The sequence below is a fragment of the Mirounga angustirostris genome, unplaced genomic scaffold (genome assembly GCF_029215605.1).
Source record: "Mirounga angustirostris isolate CCGP_5_RB_7025 unplaced genomic scaffold, mMirAng1.0.hap1 SCAF_15, whole genome shotgun sequence".
Lineage (NCBI taxonomy): Eukaryota > Metazoa > Chordata > Mammalia > Carnivora > Phocidae > Mirounga > Mirounga angustirostris.
Window position 1 is genome coordinate 86749203 of NW_026991723.1, and position 22073 is coordinate 86771275.

The window sequence follows — 22073 nt, forward strand, 5'->3', positions numbered from 1 at the left end:
TTAGAATAATGTTTTCCAAGATTCATCCATGTTGTAGCATGCATTGTACACTTCATTTTATGGCCAAATAATACTCCATTGTATGAATACACCCTATTTTATTTACTCATCAGTTGATGGACATTCGTGTTTACACTTTTTAGCCACTACGAGTAATGCTGCTACAAACATTCTACGAGGTTTTTTTTCTTTTTCTTTTTTTTTTAAGATTTTATTTATTTATTTGACAGAGAGAGACACAGCGAGAGAGGGAACACAAGCAGGGGGAGTGGGAGAGAGCGAGAAGCAGGCCTCCCGCGGAGCAGGGAGCCCGATGTGGGGCTCGATCCCAGGACCCTGGGTTCATGACCTGAGCCAAAGGCAGACGCTTAACGACGGAGCCACCCAGGCGCCCCCATTCTACGAGTTTTTATGTGGATGCATATTTCATTTCTTTGGGTATATACATATACACTTAGGAGTAGTGCTGGGTCAAAGGTAACGCTAACCTTTTGAGGAACTGCCAGGCTGTCTTCCACAGGAGTTGCCCCATTTTAGAGCCCACCAGCAATGTTCCAATTTCTCCACATCCTCATCAAAACATACTGGGATTTCTGCAATCCAGAGACTCCAGCCTTCAAAAGATCCTGATCCTACCTGCAAGCAAAAGAAGTAGCGTAGTGACCAAACCCTACGCACAAGCGCGCGGGCGAGCGGGCTCGGCGCGGGAGGCGGGGCTACGCAGCGTTAGGGGCAGGATTGCGCTGCGCGGCTGCGTGCGCGCCCCGGAAGCGGAAGCTAGGGCCCGTTTCCGGGCGGCTGATTCGAGGACGGCTTTTGTCACAAGCAGAGACTCTGAAAAGCTCCCTCAGGTGGGCCATGCCGTCTGAGGGTCGCTGCTGGGAGACTCTGCAGGCACTGCGCAGTTCCGACAAAGGTCGACTCCGCTACCACCGCGACTGGCTGTTGCGGGGCGAGGTGAGTGGGGGGCCCCGGAGTGGGCGGAAGGGCTCCTGGCCACGGGACCCTGCTGTTCCCTAACCCTTGGCAAGTCTTGCGCGGGGAACACGTGCGTTTTTTCTGACAACCCGCATTTGTTTCTTGACTCCCGTGTGTGCATCTCCGTGTCCTAGAGCGTCTGCTCTCCTGCCTATTCTCGCCTTTCAGGGAGCTCTTATTTCAAAGGTGCTCTTCTCTAAAGGCTTCGTTGCCACTCCCGGTCAGAGTTAGGCGCCTCCGCTGTGTTGTCAAAGCAACCCTCTCGGGGTCAGTTATTTACTGCACGTCTCTTGTGCTAGGAGATTTAGCGGAGAACGATTAATATGACCTAACCTATTGAAAAGACGAAAATTCTAGATGACATTGGGCAGACTTGGAAAGTTTAATGGTGGCGTGGTCCCTGTACCTAGAATTTGCAAACCCATGCACTAGACTGCAGGGCTGTAGACAAGGCTCAGGCATAGTTCCTGTACCCAAGTTGCTGATGATTATAGATAGGATGTTGTCCTGTCTATTTACACGTTCTAAAGCATTTCCCTGTCTTTTAATATCCCTGGCAGTTTTAGGGAATACATAACTTGCATTCTGTAGGATGAATCCCAGGATGGGTCTGTCTGGTGTAGTCACGCTGTGCATTTTTGGCAGGAATACCGTAGAAATGATGCTGTGTTCTCACTCATATCAGGAAGCACACATATGCTGCAACCCATCCCAACACTGGGAATCCTCACCTTGATCACCTGGTCACATTGTTACCTGCCAGATAGCTGCACTTAAAATGGGGCATTTTTCCTTTTGTAACTGATTAGTATCTTGTGGGGAGGTAATCCAAGATTACACTAGTATCCTGTAACTCGTCAAACCTCCACGGTTGGCATTCATTATTTCTGCCTGAATCAGTCACCCCTGTGAGGTAACCAAACGGCGTTTCTTTAATATCCACCGTTCCTTCTACGCTTGGTAGTTGGCATTCTACTGTAAGGAAGAGCTTTCTTTTCTCCCCTGTTTAATGAATTATTTATATTATCATGTACTCCTGGGTTCCTGTTTTATTCAGTGAGTTGTAATCCATTGCTTGTACCCTTGTGTGTGTGTGATTTTCATTGTGTGGGAAGTGTGTCTTCAGGATAAACTCTGAGACTTGAGATTGCTGGGTCAAAAGGTAAACATTGATGTCCCCCGCCCCGCATTACGGATGCATCAGATGGCCTTCCAATCAACAATGCATGATCGTGCCTTTTTGCCTGCAGCCTTGTCCACAGAATGTATGCATTGTTATACTTTTAATTTGTGCTTATCTAGTGGGTAAGAATGAGATCTTAGGATTGTCTTACAGTGCCTTTTTTTATTCAGATTGAACATTTTTTCATATATTCAGGAACCAATTTTAATCTTTTTTTTTTTTTTGAAGATTTTATTTATTTGTCAGAGAGGGAGAGAGCGCGCACACACATGCACACAAGCAGGGGGAGTGGTAGGTAGAGAGTGAAGCAGGCTCCCCTCTGAGCAAGGAGCCTGATGTGGGACTGATCCCGAGATCCTGGGATCATGACCTGAGCTGAAGGCAGAAGCTTAACCGACTGAGCCACCCAGGTGCCCCATCGGGAGCCAATTTTATATCTTTATCTGTGAATTGGCGGTTTATGTCTTTTGCTCATTTTTCTATTGGAATTTTTCTCCACCCCAAATTTTACAAGTTCTTTATGTGTTAGGATAACAATAGCCCTTTATCTGTGATATATATTGCATGTATTTTTTCTGGTTTGTCAGTTGAAATTTTTTTGTGTTTATGGTGTTTTTTGTATCTATGGTTTTATTTTTTACATTTAAAACTTTGGCCCTGGACTATATTTTGGTGTAAGGAATGAGGAAAAGAGTGTTGTCTCAACATTATTTCCATTATGTCTTGAAAATGAGTCTCATTACTTTATAAAGTGTACATATAGCCTGTTTGCTTCTGTGTCTGGATTATTTTCCATGGATTGAGTATCTGTTTAGTGCACATGGGATGTATACCTGTGATCTAGATCAATATCTCTTGGCTGCAGCATTTATTGAGACTTTGGGCTGAGCCGGATAATTCTTTGTTGTGAGGGGCTGCTATTGCTGTCTTGCAGTAGCAAGATGTTTAATGGCATCCCTGGCCTCCACCAACTAGATGCCAATAGCACCCTCCCAGTGGTGACAACGAAAAATGTCTCCAGACATTGCCAACTGTCCTCTAGGGGGTAAAAGTGATCCTGCTGTAGAACCACTGATCTAGGTAAAATAATAACTTGCAGTTTTTGAGTAGTTATTGTGTGCCAGGTATTCTTCTAAGCCGTTTATATCTATTATTCATTTAATCCTCTCCAAATCTTTTGAGGTGGATCCTTTATTATTCTGTTTTAGAAGTGATGAGGCTTAGGCACAGAGGGGTTAGGTAGCTTGCTCATGGTTATACAGGTAAGTGGAGTGCAGGGATGGAACGCAAGCTAAGAAGGGATGGTTCTAAACTCATTGCTCTTAAGCACTATTGTACCATTTTTCCATATTTCCTGGTAATATTTTCCTGACATTGCAAGTTCTCAGCCAGAGTTGCTGTGTCTTTTAACTGCGGTGAAATGGTAATAAACTTCTCTGGTTTGAAGCATTGTATGGGAGTTACATAGAGATAATAGTTAACTGGTAGAGTTGAATGAGTTTTCCACACACATATTAAAGGGTTGCTAGAACTTGTTTTATAGGCTTTCTATTATAAATCCCATTTGCTTTAAGCCATTGGTCTTTATGTCAGTAACCACTTGTCCATGCCCTTTTTTTTAAAGATTTTATTTATTTATTTTTGCGGGACAGAGCGAGAGCGGGGTGGGGGTGGGGCAGAGGGAGAAGCAGACTCCCCGCTGAGCAGGGAGCCTGATGCAGAACTCCATCCCAGGACCCTAGGATCATGAGCTGAGCCGAAGGCAGATGCTTAACCGACTGAGCCATTCAGGCTCCCCCATGCCTTTTTTTTTTTTTTTTAAAGATTTATTTATTTGACACAGAGAGACAGCTAGAGAGGAAACACAAGCAGGGGGAGTAGAAGAGGGAGAAGCAGGCTCCTGGCTGAGCAGGGAGCCCGACGCGGGGCTCGATCCCAGGACCCTGGGATCATGACCTGAGCTGAAGGCAGACGCTTAACGACTGAGCCACCCAGGCGCCCCCCCCATGCCTATTTTTACATGCTATTTTCACATAAAAAATTATAATTTTCACAATAAAAATTATTTAATTTAAAAATTAAATCTAGGGAATTAGAACAAGGAGAAATATGTCACTCGTCACCCAAGCATAACTTCTAGCATATGTCCTTCATGTCTTTCAGTGTTTTAGCATTTTTTTAAAAATTTTATATAATTGTAGACAGTTATACTCTTGGTTTTTCACTTAAAATTGAATCTTGGGGGAGGGAGAAATGGGAGGAAGATTGTCAAAAGATACACACTTCCAAGGGGCACCTGGCTGGCTCAGCCAGAAGAGCATGTGACTCTTGATCCTGGAATTGTGAGTTTGAGCCCCACATTGGGTGCAGAGATTACTTAAAAAAAAAAAAAAAAACTTAACAAAAAAAGATAGACTTCCAGTTATAAATACTAGAGATGTAATGTACAATGTGACTGTAGCTCACACTACTATATGATATATTGGAAAGTTAAGAGTGAATCTTAAGAGTGAATCCTAAGAGTTCTCATCACAAGGAGAAAGGTTTTCTTTTGCCTTTTTTCTTTTCTTCTTTGTGTTGTATCTGTAGTAGAAGATGGATGTTGGCTGAACCTATTGTAGTAATCTTTTAATATATCTGTAAATCAACCCATCATACTGTCACTTTGAGCTTATACAGTGATGTATATCAAATATTTTTCAATAAAACTGGGGAAAATTTGAATCTGAAGTATGGTGTTAACATAGGATTCACAATCAGTACTTTTTTTTTTTTTTTTAACGTGGGGCTTGAACTCACGACCCTGAGATCAAGACCTGAGCTGAGATTAAGAGTCAGACGCTTGCTTAACCAACTGAGCCACCCAGACGCCCCCACATTCTGTACTTTTAAATGACTAATATCCCCTGATTGTGTATACTGTAGCTTAGGTCAAAATTCCCTGTGTTCTTTTCCATTCTGTTTTAGATTGCTTTCGAATATGCTTTTTTCTTTTTTAAATTTTTTTAGATTTTATTTATTTTTTGACAGAGAGGGAACACAAACAGGGGGAATGGGAGAGGGAGAAGCAGGCTTCCTGCTGAGCAGGGAGCCCGATGCGGGGCTCGATCCCAGGACCCTGGGATCATGACCTGAGCCGAAGGCAGATGCTTAATGACTGAGCTACCCAGGCGCCCCTCGAATATGCTTTAATGACCGTCTTTGTGTGTCATTCCTTTTTCTGTGGTTATAGTTATTTAGTCTGATGTTGTAAAAGGATGCTAGTCAGGGTCATTACCAAGAAACTACTTGCGATGTAACGTATGGTGACTAAGATAACATAATAAAATTAAATTAAAAAAAAAGAAACTACTTTCTTGGGGTGCCTGGATGGCTCAGTCGTTAAGCGTCTGCCTTCGGCTCAGGTTGTGATCCTGGGGTCCTGGGATCGAGCCCCGCATACAGCTCCCTGCTCAGCGAGAAGCCTGCTTCTCCCTCTCCCACTCCCCCTGCTTGTGTCCCCTCTCTCGCTGTGTCTCTCTCTGTCAAATAAATAAATAAAATCTTAAAGTAGTTTCTTTTTTTTTTTTTTTATCTTCGTCTCTGATTGTTAGTACAATTAGATTGGGTCTTTGGTATGTGTGTATGTATGTATATATTCAGGCCTTCTTAGATAACCAGTAAGGCAGATAGTGGAAAATAAGGACAGAATTTTTTTTTTGTTTTTTTTTGTTTTTTTTTTAAAGATTTTATTTATTTGAGAGAGAGAGAGAATGAGAGACAGAGAGCACGAGAGGGAAGAGGGCAGAGGGAGAAGCAGACCCCTTGCTGAGCAGGGAGCCCGATGCGGGACTCGATCCCGGGACTCCAGGATCATGACCTGAGCCGAAGGCAGTCGCTTAACCGACTGAGCCACCCAGGCGCCCCAGGACAGAATTATTTTTGATTGCTTGAATCAGTTGACATGCAAGTTGGGCTTCACCTTCTTCTTCTCTCTAGGATGTTTTGGAAGAATGTATGTCTCTTCCCAAGCTGTCTTCCTACTCTGGATGGGTGGTAGACCATGTCTTACCCCATACACAAGAGAACCCACCTTCCTCTGAGACCTCAGCATCCTCTAGATCCACTTCCACCCTCGACCAACCTTCATGTGTTCCCAGATCTCCTGTCAGAACCCCTGCCTTCTCACCATCCTCCTCAGCAACACCAGATGGAGCCCAGGTAAGGTTTATGTTCAGCTTAAGACAGGAGGTAGAGGTGGCCGAAAAGTTGAAGTGTTTAAGGGACCCCTGGCTGGTTCATGTGGTGGTGGAGTGTGCGACTCTTGCTCTCAGGACCGTGACTTCAAGCTCCACACCGGGTGTAGTGATTACGTAAAAATCTTTTTTTTAAAAGTTGAAGTGTTTAACATTGTCAGACAACAGTGACCTTACCCTGGGGAAGATCATGATGACTCTTGTAGCTGTCATAGGGACCCCATTCACTACATTATGCAGTGTTCTCTTAACGAAGAGCTGAGAGAGAGAGTCCCCTCTGTTCTTAGTACCAAGAATAGCAATTAATTTCATGAGCAACTGGTTTTTTTCTCATGAACATTGCATGAGTTTAACTCATCAGGTCTCCCTTTTTGTGTTGGCTGCTGGAGGCTTACAGTAAATTTCATACCTGTTCTCCAAATGTATGTACCTTATCATTGGTTCTGTAATTTGTAAAACAAAAATTGTAATTTGAAAAAAAAAAAAAAAAAAGGGCGCCTGGGTGGCTCAGTCGTTAAGCGTCTGCCTTCGGCTCAGGTCATGATCCCGGGGTCCTGGGATCAAGTCTCTTGTCCAGCTCCCTGCTCTGCAGGGAGTCTGCTTCTCCCTCTGCCATTCCTCCCACTCCTCTCAATCTCTCTCTCTCTCTCTCAAATAAATAAATAAAATCTTTAAAAAAAAAATTTCTGTTTCTATGAGCTCTTTTCAGTTCCAATCCTGCCAATACCGTGGCATGCCAGTGAGCAGGCATCTTCCTCATGCTTCAGCTTCTTCATCTGGAAATCTGGTACTGTGCCAAATTGCTGAGGCCCTTTCCAGATAGAGAATTCCATCATTCTTGAGGTTTATTTATTTATTATTATTATTATTTAAAGATTTATTTATTTGAGAGAGAGCATGCATGAGCCGTAGAGAGGCAGAGGGAGAGACTCAAGCAGACTTCCCGTCGAGCGCAGAGCCAACATGGGGCTTGTTCCCAGGACCCTGAGATCATGACCTGAGCTGAAATCAAGAGTCAGACGCTTAGGCGACTGAGCTACCCAGGTGCCCCCATTCTTGAAGTTTAAATAAAGTTTTGGATGGCTTCGCATAATGGATTATTGTGTCATTTAGGAATTTTTGGTGTTTAACAGAAACCCAGTTTAAACTAGCTTAAGCAAAACAAGAGGGAGAAAAAGGAATTAACTAATTAGCTCATATAACCATAAAGTCTACGAATGCATTCAGAATCGGTTTGATCTAGGCAATCTACTTTCTGCTTGTCTTTGCTTTACATCATTTCTGACTTGATCCAGTGACCCAAATACGGGGCTTTGCCTCTCCTCTCTGTTTAACTCTTCTTAGTTTCATTGTTTATATAGATTACCTGTGGCAAGATGGCCATTAGTAACCCTAGATACATACCTTCTTAGATTAGCATCTCCAGAAGTATTAAGCCTTCCCAGATAACTTCATCAGAAAAGTTCAGAGATGGAGTCTGGCCTAGCCTAGCTTGGGTCATAAGCCTCATTCTTGAAGTAGATGCTGGGGCACAGGGTGGTGGTGGTGGGGCAGATAGAGTACTTTGGTAGGCTGGTCACATGATTACCTCTGACGGAGGAGGGTGGAGGAACAGGGTGTGGGTTGGGATTGCTCCATTCAAACCACCTCAGCACAAATGGACACTTATCAGAAGAGGGGAAAAATTTGCTGGGTAGATCAAAACAGACAAGCAAATCAAAAAAGCAAACAATTTTTTTTTTAAAGATTTTATTTATTTATATGACAGAGAGACACAGCAAGAGAGGGAACACAAGCAGGGGGAGTGGGAGAGGGAGAAGCAGGCTTCCCGCTGGGAGGCAGGGAGCCCGAAGTGGGGCTAGGTCCCAGGACCCTGGGATCATGACCTGAGTCGAAGGCAGACGCTTAATGACTAAGCCACCCAGGCGCCCCAAACAAAGCAAAATTAAAAAAAAAAAAAAAAAAATAGAACTGTCCGAAGCAAGAAATCATTTATTGGTTTGTATATTATTATATAAATATAGTTTATTATTTCCTTTACTAAGGAAAACAGAACAAGATCAACATCATGAAAAGCACACTGGTTCTTTTTTTTCTTTTTCTTTTTCTTTTTTTTTTAAGATTTTATTTATTCATGAGAGAGAGGCAGAGGGAGAAGCAGGCTTCCCAAGGATCAGGGAGCCCGATGCGGGACTCGATCCCAGGACCCCGGGATCATGACCTGAGCCGAAGACAGACGCTTAACCATCTGAGCCACCCAGGCGCCCAAGCACACTGGTTCTAACCTAAATTGTTTTATTGTTGTTCTTATGGTTATTGCTCATAAGTAGGGATGTGGTTTTCCTCTAGAAGGAATAACACCAAATTTGCCATCTTGAATGTTTAATTTTTCCATTTTTTGTCTATATAGGGCAACCATGAGTCCCAGCATACAGAACCTATGGTACTTCAGTCCTCCCGGGGGGTCAAAGTGGAAGGCTGCATCCGAATGTATGAGCTGGTGCACAGGATGAGAGGAACAGTAAGTGACCCATGAAGTAAGGCAGGCTTGACCCGAGGGGGCCACATGTAAATGCAGTTCTTCAGGCATTATGGATGTCCACCTCATGCTAATCGTCGTGTCCCCCTTGCTAGCAGCTCCCAATTCATTTGGGGAGATAGTGTAATGCAGCCGTCACAAGTGAGCTCTCTGAAGGGAGATCTGGGTTCAAATTCTAGCTCTTCTATTTTACATATGATTTCAAGAAAATTACTTAGACTTTCCTGGCTTCCATTTACTTCTTCAGAATTTGTTTTTTTTTTTTTTTTAAAGATTTTTTTATTTATTTGAGAGAATGAGAGAGAGAGAGAGAGAGCACATGAGAGGGGGGAGGGTCAGAGGGAGAAGCGGACTCCCCGCCGAGCAGGGAGCCCGATGCGGGACTCGATCCCGGGACTCCAGGATCATGACCTGAGCCGAAGGCAGTCGCTCAACCAACTGAGCCACCCAGGCGCCCACTTCTTCAGAATTTGAACGTGACCCGGGGCCTGGCAGTAACGTTACACTGAGAAGATGGATCTTAACAGCCTCCGGAGGAAAGAATAACACTATTTTTTTTTTTTTTTAAGACTTTATTTACTTGACAGAGAGAGACACAGCGAGAGAGGGAACACAAGCTGGGGAAGTGGGAGAGGGAGAAGCAGGCTTCCGCCAAGCAGGGAGCCCAATGCGGGACTCTATCCCAGGACCCTGGGATCACGACCTGAGCCGAAGGCAGACGCTTAATGACTGAGCCACCCAGGCGCCCCGAGAATAACACTATTTTAATAGTTTATTTGGACTTTATTATTTTTTCATGCTTTTCCAATAAAAGTTAGGATTTTAATTCCCAAGCCTTTTGAGAAAGCAAAGTTAAGGCAACAGAAATTGGAACACCTAATTCATAAATTTAACAACAAACCCATGTAATTTCAGTACATAAAGTGAGCCATTTATTATAGGCTAGCAGTGTTTCAAATGCTGTAGGTCTGGGCCCCACCAGCTGCTGTTTTCATGCAGGAACCACGGTGCCGGCTCCCCACAGCTCGTCTTTTCATCCTGGTTTTACTACAGAAGGAGCACGTGTACTTGTCGTGCTGGTTTATTTCTGTTTTCTCCGCCATTTTCCTGAGGGAGGCGCCATAACGGCCCCCGTATTTACAGAGGATCCCAACCCTCTGGGGGCCTTTCGCCATGTCACCACCAACTAGATCTGAGCCCAAAGAGCTGACTTTATTATTTTTTAATTAGAAAAACAATGCATGACTTTGTAAACATTTCCACAGATTACGTGAATTTATAAAGTGAAAGTCTTCCGGCGTCTACCCTCATTCATTCATTCACTGAGTCAGCCAATAGCTGTCAAGCTCTCACATGCTTATTGAGCACTTAGATGCTGTTCTAGGTCTAGAGAAAATAGCAAAGCAGACGGGAATCCAGGCCCTCATGGGGCTTCTGCACTGGTGAGGAGAGGTAGGAGTGAACAAGAGAAATAAGTACAATGTAGGTAGAAGCCGTTGTACTCTGAAAGGCGATGGTTGCTTCCCCTCGGGTGCTACCAGTGCGCACGGTGAGGAGTGGTCAGATCCTGGCGAGGTGGGGCCCTTTCAGCTGAAGACTTAGGTCCTTCATCTCTGGGAAAGTTTTTTCCCTTTGATTAGTTTCTCTTCCTCTCCATTTCCTTGTTTCTTCTCTTTCTGGGAACTTTTATTAGTCAGAGATGGGCTCTCCTAGATTAATTCCCTATTTCTCCTTTCTCTCATTTCCCTTTTGTCTTTCTCTGTTTTCGAGAAGATTTCTTTATTTTATTCCTCCATTGTTGTTTGAAAAAATGTGTATTTATGTATTTTTTAAATGATGGGTTTAATTTTCATGAGCTTTCTCTTATTTTCCACTTGTTCTTTTTTCAGAGCATTTTATTCTCATATCATACTAGAGTCCTTTTTTCCAATTTGTGTTCCTTGAAATACCTGTTTCTTCTAGATTCGTTATTTTCCACTTGTTCACCTTGATCTCCTAGGGTACACAGTTTCCTCAAATAGCTAATGACCTTTCTTTGCCAGTGATTGGACCAAGGCTTCCAGGTGCATAGTCAGGAACAAGATTATAATGCTTTTGGACTTCCTGAGTGTCAGCATTCCTAGGGTATTGTTCTGGAATACCAGCCTCCATGCTAGCCAACCCAGTTATCTCCAGACAATTTATTTTGTTATAGGAAAGAACTCTCCGTTTTTTTTGGGCGGGTGGGAGTATGCGTGATCGTGTAATAAATCGCCCCCAAACTGTGGCTTACAACCACCCCTGGTATGTCACTACTGTCTTTCATGTTTCTGGAGGTCAACCCACTCCACTAGATGGTTCTCACTTAGGGGCCGTGCGGGTTCGGCAGCTGGGGCCGTAGGTCTTTCAAAGGCTTCCTCCGTCACCTGGGTAGCAGCTGCAGTTAGCTGTTGGCTGCAACATCTGTCCTCTCCACATGGTGGGGCTTCCTTCTGGCAGGGAGCTCAGGTTCCGAGAACAAACATCCTGGAGCCCTGTGGCCTTTCTCGAAAGTTGTGTAACATTATTTCTCTTTCCCTCCTTCTCTTGGTCAAGGCAGTCTTGAAGCTCTGCTCAAGTTGAAGTGGAGGAGATGGGAGGGTGTCAGAGAATGTGCAGAGCTCTTTTTAAATCGTTACATAGTCCTCAACAGTAAAAGCAAATCAAGTACAAAATGGGCCAAAGTAGAGGTTCTTTACCAAAGATACAGGCAAAGAAGCACGTGAAAAGATATTTTTAAAAAATCATGACAGCACACGTGCCTGGCTGTTGGCTGTTCTGATTTCATGATTTCGGGGTGGGGGCAAGGGTTGACTATTTTGTCCACAAACATTCCGCTGGTGTTTCTGTTTTCAGCCACATGAACCTCACCTGATTTCAGACCTGGCATTTTTCAGTCTGAACCCTCTTTGAGGTTCTGCTAGGTTGGCTGCCTCCCTGAGAGGCGTAATCTGCTTCTGTGCGCACGTGCATGTGCGTGCGTGCATCCTCACGTTTTTTCAGCCCTGCTCTGTCAGTCCACATTCCTCTCCAGAAACTTTCTATCTTCCAGAAGCGTGTTGAAAGTTTTTCCCTGCTGAAGATTCCATGTGCTCTCTATTGTTGAGTCTTTTTTTCTTTCCCAACTCTCTTTACACAGAGGCTCAGAGGAGAGGTTATATATGCTTGTGGTCACTTTGCCTTCTTGCACTGGAAGCTTTAAAATAGAACATAGTGTCTTCACAATATATTTTGCTATATCTTCGTGCTAGTATATACAGCGGCTCATCCTTCTTAAGGCTGCAAGGTATTCTCTAGTCTGACCCACTGTAATATGTCTAGTCAATCCCTAGTTAATTTAAATTGTTTTAAATTTATTGCCATCATCAGCAGGGCTGCTGTAAGCATCTTTGTACATATATCTTTGCACACGCTTGCAAATATTTCCTCAGGATAAATTCCTAAAATTAAACTAGTGTCAAAGGATATATACACTTTACATTTTGGTAGTTAAAATGTCACATCACCCTTAAAAACCATATGAGAGTACTCCCATGAATAATAAATGGAATACCTGATACCCTTAGAAATATAGGAAGGGGACTTTCCTAAGTGGAAGTGGGGGCAGGGAGATGGAGGCAGAGATGATAAGGTAAGGAAAGGAGTGAGATAGGAATGGGCATAGCATGTTTATGGAATTCGAGTGAGAATTTCTGTTGGTTACTCTGAAACCCTCATCAGAATGCACAGGATGGAGGCTTAAAAGCACAGGACTGTTTGACACTATGTTAGTAAATACCTGTTCATTCTCAGCTGATATTGGAGTGACATGAACCGAATGGGGCAAATGGGAAGAGCTTTCCAAAACAGCTGAGTTTAAACATCCACCCAAAGGGGAGATGCAACTCGAGTGTAGTTTCTGAGAAGTAAGCAGTTGGTTCCGTGCCCTTGAGTATCTCTGGAGCTAAGGACCGACGGGAGGGTATTCCCTATGGGTAAGTGAGCAAGGCGCTAATGGAGCTGCAAAGAGCAGGTGCTGATCCTTTCCAGGAGGGCCTGAGGCAGTGGCAAGAGGAGCAGGAGAGGAAGGTGCGAGCCCTCTCCGAGATGGCATCTGAACAACTGAAGCGCTTTGATGAACGGAAGGAGCTGAAACACCATAAAGAATTCCAGGACTTACGGGAAGTGATGGAGAAGAGGTGAGTGGGACCATCAGTGTGCTCAGCGGCACCTCTTTCCCAACATGAAACCCAAAGGGAAAGAGTTGGACTTCTTCTGAGGCCTTAAACGTCAAAATAAAATAGCCAGAAAAGCTTATAATGTAGAAAGATGACAAGTGTATCACAAAGAAAAGGGAGGCTTTTAGGAGAGGTGAGGTAAGACATCTTTAGGAAGCATGCCTGACTGCTCCTCCCTGCCATTTCTTGCGCAGCTCCAGAGAAGCCCTGGGGCACCAAGAGAAGCTAAAAGCTGAGCATCGTCACAGAGCAAAGGTCAGAGCCTGGGAGAATCCATGTGGGTTTTTGTGTGTCTGGCTCTAACCTGCCGGAAGTCGGGTTTTGGCCAACTGGCATGGAGGACCTGGCCCACATCGCAACTCCATGGGACTCACCTTGGGCTGTGGGCCCATCTGTGAACATATGGAGCCCACATAAGGCTTGGGGGACGTGGAAAGAGAAGGCCCAGGGGCGCCTCCGAGAGAGGTAACAGGACTGCCCTTCGTGTAGATTCTCAACCTGAAGCTGCGGGAGGCCGAGCAGCAGCGCGTGAAGCAGGTGGAGCAGGAACGGCTGCGGAGGGAAGAAGGCCAGGTTCGCCTACGGAGCCTCTATGCCCTGCAGGAGGAGGTGCTGCACCTCAACCAACAGCTGGATGCCTCCGAGCCGCACAAAGACGCGCTGAAGCTTGACCTGTCTGCCTTCCGGACCCGAGGCAACCAGCTCTGCGGCCTTGTCTCGGGGATCATTCGGGCCACGTCTGAGGTGAGGGTCTTTGGAGGGACCTTGAAGAGATAATCCCGATTAGCATTTCATCTTTCTTCCCTGACAAGTTGCGTGGGGGCAGTTATTCCCACGCCAAATTGGACTCATACATACCGAATTTCCTGTCTTATGTTAAACAGATAATTGTTTATTCTGATTGCAAAATAGTTGCATTCATTCAGTAGTATTTTATTGAGCACCTGCAATGCTATGGTAAAAGTTAAAACCTTACGGGAATGTGCATTGCTTTTTTCAGTTAACGTATTTTGAAAGCATAATTACTATAACCATTAACAATATTTTGATTTTTTAATTAAAGCAGTGTTAAAAACTGCAAGTATTACCGTGACACATAGCAGATATTCAGTAAGTATTTGATGAACTTGTCAGAATTGGATACTTTGCACATATAATCTTACCAAAATCGTTTGAAAAAACATGCCTACTGTTGAACATTTAAGTTTCTGTATTTTTACTACCATGCATAACACTGTAGTGATACCATTTTATATATGCCTTTCTTGTATTTCTTTGAGAAAATTTCCTAGAAACAATTACTTGGTCAAAGAATTTTAAGGTTCTTGATTCTTACCCAAAGCTTGTAGCAATTCACATTTTTTTTTTTAACTTTTTAATTTTTTTCTTGAAGTAGGCTCCATGCCCAGCATGGGGTTTGAACTCACGACCCCAAGATCAAGATTGACTCTACTGAGCCAGCCAGGCGCCCCCCACAATTGACATTTTTATGAATTGTACCTTCTTACCCTTAGTTCATATTTCTGCGTGAGTTTTGTTTTAAAAATCCAGTTGATACATGTTCTAAATATTTTTTTTTTTTGGATTTTATTTATTTATTTGAGAGAGAGAGAGTGAGCACGAGAGGGGGGAGCAGGAGAGGGAGAAGCAGACTCCCCGCTGAGCAGGGAGCCCAATGCGGGACTCGATCCCGGGACTCCAGGATCATGACCTGAGCTGAAGGCAGTTGCCCAACCACCTGAGCCACCCAGGCGCCCGATACATGTTCTAAATATTAAGAATTTTATGCATTTATCATATTTGAGGCAGAAGTTTATTTTTATAGTTTATCGTTCCCTTTGAATTAGCTTTATAGCTTTTATTTACCTTTCCTTTTGTAAAATTTCAAACCTACACAGAATTAGAACAGCATAATGAACCTTTATGCAACCATTCCCCAGCTTGAGCAAGAATCAACACATGGCAGTCTTATTTCATCTCTCTTTCCAGCTGCATGCCCTCTCCCGAATGGTTTTACAGTGAATCTCAGATGTAACTTCATCTGGGGAAATACTTTGTATGTATCTCTAAAAGATAAAAGTCTTTGTTAACAAACAGAATACTAATATCACATCTAAGAAAAAAAAACAATAATTTAATATGACCAAATATCTAGTAAGTGTTCAAATTTTTCCACTTGTCTAAAATTTTTTTTTTTTTTTTTAAAGATTTTTATTTATTTATTCATGAGAGACAGAGAGAGAGAGAGGCAGAGGGAGAAGCAGGCTCCCAAGGAGCAGAGAGCCCGATGCGGGACTCGATCCCAGGACCCTGGGATCATGACCTGAGCCGAAGGCAGACGCTTAACCATCTGAGCCACCCAGGCGCCCTAAAATTTTTTTTTTTTAAGATTTTATTTACTTACTTGAAAGAAACAGTGAGAGAGGGAACACCACCGGGGGTTGGTGGGGCAGTGGGAGAGGGAGAAGTAGGCCCCCTGCCGAGCAGGGAGCCTAATGCGGGGCTTGATCCCAGGACTCTCGGATCATGACCTGAGCCAGAGGCAGACGCTTAACGACTGAGCCACCCAGGCGCCCTAAATTTTTTTTTTTGAAGAATTTATTTATTTTTTTGAAAGAGAGAGGAGAGCACATGCACAAGCAGGGGGAGGGGCAGAGGGACAAGCAGACTCCCTGCTAAGCACGGAGCCCTGAGATCAGATCTGAGCCGAAGTGAGACGCTTAACCAACTGAGCCACCCAGACACTCCTGTCTAAAAAAAAATTTTTTTTTTTTTTTTTAAGATTTCATTTATTTATTTGAGAAAGAGAGAGCGAGAGCAAGAACACAAGCAGGGGGAGTGGGAGAGGGAGAAGCAGGCTTCCCGCGGAGCAGGGAGCCCAATGTGGGGCTCGATCCCAGGACCCTGGGATCATGACCTGAGCTGAAGGCAGACGCTTAACCAACTGAGCCACCCAGGCGCCCCTCCCCTAAAATTTTTTTAACAGTTGGTTGGAACATTGACATCTACACAAGTTTCAACCTTTTGGTCTAAGTCTCTTAAGTCTTTTTTTTTTTTTTAAGATTTTATTTATTTATTTGATAGTGAGAGGGGGAACATAGGCAGGGGGAGTGAGAGAGGGAGAAGCAGGCTTCCTGCGGAGCAGGGAGCCCGATGCGGGGCTCGATCCCAGGACCCTGGGATCATGACCTGAGCTGAAGGCAGACGCTTAACGACTGAGCCACCCAGGTGCCCCTCTTAGTTAAGTCTTTTAATCTCAAGACTCTGCATCCCTTATTTCTTTTTCCTTGCCATTTAATTATCAAAGAGTCTGGATCATTGGTTCTATAAAATTCCCTACATTCTGGAAAACTCCAGAATCCAATTGCTAACCCTAACCCTGTGGTATATTAGGTTTCTTTATTACCTGTATTTCCTGTGAACTGGTAACTTGAGGACAGTGCCATCCAACAGAACTTTCTGTGGTGATGGAAATGTTCCATATTTATGCTCTGCAATACAGTAGCCATTAGCTGTATGGCCTTTGAGGACTTGAAATATGGCTACTGTGACTGAAGAACTGAATTTTTTTTTTTTTTTTTTTAATTTATTTGACAGAGCGAGAGCAGGAGCACAAGCAGGGGGAGTGGGAGAGGGACAAGCAGGCTTCCTGCCAAGCAGGGAGCCCGATGTGGGGATCGATCCCAGGACCCCAGGATCATGACCTGAGTTGAAGGCAGATGCTTAACGACTGAGCCACCCAGGCGCCCCAGAACTGAATTTTAATTAAAATTTTAGGGCGCCTGGGTGGCTCAGTCGTTGGCCGTCTGCCTTTGGCTCAGGTCATGATCCCGGGGTCCTGGGATCGAGCCCCACATCGGGCTCCCTGTTCGGCGGGAAGCCTGCTTCTCCCTCTCCCACTCCCCTGCTTGTGCTCCTGCTCTTGCTGTCTCTGTCTCTGTCAAATAAATAAATAATTTTAAAAATTAAAAAAAAAAAATTAGGATTACCTGGCTGGCTTAGTCTCTAGGGCATGTGACTCTTGATCTCCAGGTCATGAGTGCAAGCCCTGTGTTGGTTGCAAAGATTACTTAAAAATAAAATCTTTAAGAAAAAAAAGTGAATACATGGGGCACCTGCTGACTCAGTAGAAAAAGCATGCTACTCTTGATCTGGGCAGGCGGGTGGCTCAGTCGGTTAAGCGTCTACCTTCAGCTCAGGTCATGACCTCAGAGTCCTGGGATCGAGCCCCACGGCAGGCTCCCTGCTTAGGGGGGAGTCTGCTTTTCCCTCTCCCTTTGCCCTTCTCCCTACTTGTGAGCCCTCTCTCTCTCTCAAATAAATAAAATCTTTTTAAAAAAAAAATGGTACCATTTCAGATCAGTGGGGAAAAGATGAATTAGAACCATAAAAGTAAAGATTAAGGGGCACCTGGGTGTCTCAGTTGGTTAAGTGTCTGCTTTGAGCTCAGGTCATGATCCCAGGATCCTGGGATTAAGCCCCGCATCAGGCTCCCTGCTCAGTGGGGAGCCTTGTACTCCCTTTCCTGCTCCCCTCATGTCCCATGTCTGGCTCTCTGCTTGGTAGGCAGCCTGCTTCTCCCTCTCCCTCTGCTGCTCCCCCTGCTTGTTTTAAAGCAGGGGGAGCAGCAGAGGGAGGCCCAGGGGGACAGTTGCACCAATGAAGTGAAGGCTTTTAGGAGAGGTGCACCAATGAAGTTTTGATGAAAAGTTTTGATTTTTTAAAAATTTTGTTTATTTGACAGAAATAAATCTCTGTCAAATAAAATTTTTTTAAAAAGGTAAAGATTAAATTTGTACCGTTCTTTCATCTGATTAACTCTATAATCTTTGTCAAAGAGACAAAAATAAATCATGTTCAGTGAAAAAAATCTAGGTGAATATTTCAGTTATGTTAAGGTGTGGAGGCATAACAATGGGAAGGATCAATAGATATGAGTACACAAAACTGAAAGACGCATTATAACTTAGGAAACATATTTTTAACATCTAAAGCAGGCCAAAATTTATTGTCCTTGCTACAGAGAGAGTTCTTATATCTATGGGAAAAAGGATAAATAAATCACTCTCTACCTCCATTCCACTAACAGAAAATGAGGAAAGGACCAGACAGGCAGCTGTAAAAGGAGAAATACAATTGGTAAATTTGAAACTAAGTTTTTTTGTTTTGTTTTGTTGTTAAGATTTTATCTATTCATATGACAGAGAGCACAAGCAGGGGGAGCAGCAGAGGGAGAGGGAGAAGCAGGCTGCCCACCGAGCAGAGAGCCAGACATGGGACTCAATCCCAGGATCCTGAGATCGCAAACTGAGCTAGAGGCAGATGCTCAACCAGCTGAGCCACCCAGGCGCCCCCTAAAATTAAGGCATATTAAAACACAATATCATTTTATCTAGACTATTGTCACAAACTTTCAAAAAATTATCACAACCAGTGTTGGTGAGAGCATGGAAGCATCCGTACTCAGGTCTGCCTGTGGATGTGATGGTAAATCCGGTATTACCTTTAAGAGAACAGGAAGCAGTAGGGATCAACATGTTGAACATGGGCACTTCATTGGTGTAACTGTTCCAATTTAGAAATTGTTGACTTGTGTGTAAGTTGTGATTTGGCTTCACAGGTGCCTAGGGAACAGACACTAAGCTCTGCCTCTGTCCCCCTGACAGAACGGCTTTCCCACAGCAGAGGACCAGGCTGTGGCAGAGAGAGCCCTGCAGGAAATGCGGGACCTCCTTACAAGCTTGCAGCAGGAGATCACCAAGGCCTGTGAAGACAAGAGGAGGCAGGATGAAGAGGCGGCCCAAGAAAAGCGTCAGGAGTCAAAGATGCAGCAGGGGCCGGAGGTCCCCAGAGAGACCCCAGCTCCCAGCCAGGGCCTAGGAGGGAAACAGAATGAAGGTGGGTGTTGGCGTGGATACAGTCCTTTAACCCAGAATGTGAAAGGAAACAAGAATGCTTTTAAATAACGGTGTTAAGTTTCAGGACAATATACCAGAACTTTTAGATTATGTAAAATTCAGTACTGAATTTTTACTGAATTTACATTCAGTTTGGTTGATGTGGAGCCAGACACTAGCCATGAGGACTTGAAATTCTGTGTCATTCTAGTAGATGTATTATCCCAAGTTTTGCTTCTCTGAGGTTTTGGGTTTTGGGGTTTTTGTTTTTTTGGTGTTTGTTTTTTTAAATGCAGTTTTTTGTTTTTGTTTTTTTAAAGATTTTATTTATTTGACAGAGAGAGACACAGAGCATAAGCAGGGAGAGCAGCAGAGGGGGAGGGAGAAGCAGGCCCCCCACTGAGCAGGGAGCCCAACACGGGGCTTGATCCCAGGACCCAGGATCATGACCAGAGCCAAAGGCAGACGCCCAATGACTAAGCCACCCAGGCGCCCCGGTTTTTTGGGTTTGTTTTTTTTTTTTTAAGATTTTATTTGAGAGAGTGTAAGCAGAGGGAGAAGGAGAAGCAGGTTCCCTGCTGAGCAGGGAGCCTGATGCGGGACTCAGTCCCAGGACTGCCCAAAGGGAGACACTTAACTGACTAAACCACCCAGGTGCCCCAGCTGCTCTGAGTTTTTAAAATAACGCACGATCGCTTTTCGGCCTTTTGGCTAAGATCAAGGGTAAAATAAATATGTTCACAATAGATGCTCACTTAATACATAAGAGGATCAGTATATCATAATGGTTGAGACTAATGCTGGCTTTGGAGCCAGATCTGTGGGAATGTAGTTTTTCTACTTCCTGGCTATGTGACTTTGGCAAATTAACCTTTCTACACCTATTTCCTTATCTAGAAAATGAAGATAATGTATCTACTTCATAGGGTTGTTGTGACAATGAAAGCAGTTAATATCTATATCAGCTGATTAGAACAGTGCCTGGCTTATTTTAAGCGTTCAGTGAAGGGGCACCGGGCTGGCTCAGTCGGAAGAGTATGAGGTTCTTGATCTTTGGGTTGTGGGTTTGAGCCTTACGTTAGAGGAAGAGATTACTTAAATAAATACATATTTTTTAAAAAAGCGTTGAGTAAATGCTAGCTATTACGAAAGCCTCGCTCTTCTTTCTCAGACCTCCAGGTGAAGGTACAGGATAGTACAATGCAGTGGTACCAACAGCTACAGGACGCTTCTAGTCAGTGCGTGTTGGCCTTTGAGGAATTGACCAACAGCAAAGACAGTCAGGTAGGGAGGGCTGTAGGTTGGGAACCCTCTGGGCCTGGTAGTGCTGTGAACAGCCTCCTGTCCCAAAAGAATGTCGCTAGTATGTCACATTCCCCAATCCTACTGGCATCTACTCAGCCCTTCCAAACACTGCTTGCTCTCTCACTGTTCTCTCCTGGCAGGCCAAAAAGATAAAGATGGACCTCCAGAAGGCTGCCACCATCCCAGTGAGCCAAATCTCCACCATTGCAGGTTGGTCAGAGGAGTTAAGACTGTGGCCCTTTGCTTCATTTTGTTATTTTATTTTATTTTATTTTTTAAGATTTTATTTATTTATTTGACACAGAGAGAGAGAGCACAAGTAGGCAGAGCAGCAGGCAGAGGGAGAGGGAGAAGCAGGCTCTCCGCTGAGCAGGGAGCCCGATGTGGGGCTCGATCCCAGGACCCTGGGATCATGACCTGAGCTGAAGGCAGCCGCTTAACCGACTGAGCCACCCAGGCGCTCCTATTTTGTTATTTTTTTTTAAGACTCCAGATCTACCCCTCTGTAAGGTTCCTGTAGACAGAGTCTGTTCAAACAGGTGACATTGGATCAGGCATGTATAAGTTATGTCTTACTCTCATTCAGAAACAACGGTTCGTTTTTATAGAGCTGTAATATGGAAGCTTCCAGGTTACAAGCCGTGCTGCCCGGTGGCTGGCGAGTGTGAACAGCTGAAAATCTGCTCTGACTTAGCCTGGGTCCCGGTTCCCCTGACTCACTTGTTGCCTAGAAAGTGTAGACAAGTTGCAGTTCTTGACCATGAGAGATGCTATGACAGAATTTACATATCACCCTGCTGCCTGAAGTTCTCTGTGGTTCAGGGCAAGGTATAAATAAATAAGCCTGAATCACCTTCTGGACTTTAAAGTGCCATTTCCTTTGTTCCCAACAGCAATGGGGGTGAGGTTGACCTGACAGCCATGCCACCCCGTCACTGCTCTACTCAGTCTCCCCAGTCCTGTTTCATTCTTCACTTCTGATCAAGCTCTAGTTTTGCTGTTCTTCACTTTACTGCATATTTCCTATGTTTCCTTTGTCTGCACCATCATGGTTAAGTCTTTGAAGAGCCAGATGCAGACATGCTCTAGAGTCAGTGCTTAGTACGTGCTGAGTACGGAGAAAGGGATGGTCTAATTCCTGCCTCTTGAAAGGCAGACATCCATGAGTAGTTAGATTTGGAGCAGAATTTAAATCTCTCTGGTGCTGGTGTGGCATATGGGATGTGGGAGGCCATGCCAGGCAGAGGGTTGGGAGCTGACTTTCCTAACTGGAGCAGCACAGAGAAAGGGGCTGATAGGAAATTTGGTCCTTTGAAACCATCAGTAAAGTAGTACTGAAGTATGACTTAGTAGGGGTGGGAGCTACTATTTTGGTATCTCGGTAAGGTTTAAGTAATGGAGACCAGTTTAGATCTGCTGAGGCCAAAAAAAAAGGCATTTATTCTAAAGCTACAGCGGTGTTTCTCAGAACCTACTGGCAGAAATGGGGCTAGGTCTCAGGAGCTAGAAACCCTAGGAACCTTTTCTCTCATCTTCCCTCTGCACATCTCTGATATTAGGTAGACCACTGTTCTTTGGACCACTCAGCAGGTGCAAGGCCCTGGTGTTCATGAACACGTGTATTGCAGGGCCAGCCACTTCCAGGAGGTGACTCATTCAGTTGGCTGATTGGCTCAGCTAGTCACTCCTCATCAAACTGTA

The 22073-nt window shown here is 44.4% G+C and overlaps 1 protein-coding gene across 4 annotated transcripts in view; it reads left to right on the forward strand.

The window, feature by feature from the left end:
- Positions 1-754: 754 nt before the first annotated feature.
- GLE1 (GLE1 RNA export mediator) overlaps positions 755-22073 on the forward strand; it is a 29048-nt gene continuing 7729 nt past the window's right edge. For 2 of the 4 annotated variants that reach the window (XM_064579659.1, XM_064579661.1), the window contains exons 1-9: positions 755-957; positions 6140-6361; positions 8807-8917; positions 12983-13131; positions 13365-13425; positions 13660-13914; positions 18837-19068; positions 20239-20351; positions 20513-20582. In XM_064579659.1, the coding sequence (XP_064435729.1) occupies positions 859-957; positions 6140-6361; positions 8807-8917; positions 12983-13131; positions 13365-13425; positions 13660-13914; positions 18837-19068; positions 20239-20351; positions 20513-20582 (1312 nt within the window). In that variant the 5' untranslated portion in view covers positions 755-858. The remainder of the gene's footprint in view (positions 958-6139; positions 6362-8806; positions 8918-12982; positions 13132-13364; positions 13426-13659; positions 13915-18836; positions 19069-20238; positions 20352-20512; positions 20583-22073) is intronic. The other 2 variants (XM_045883267.3, XM_064579662.1) reach the window with 2 other exon arrangements.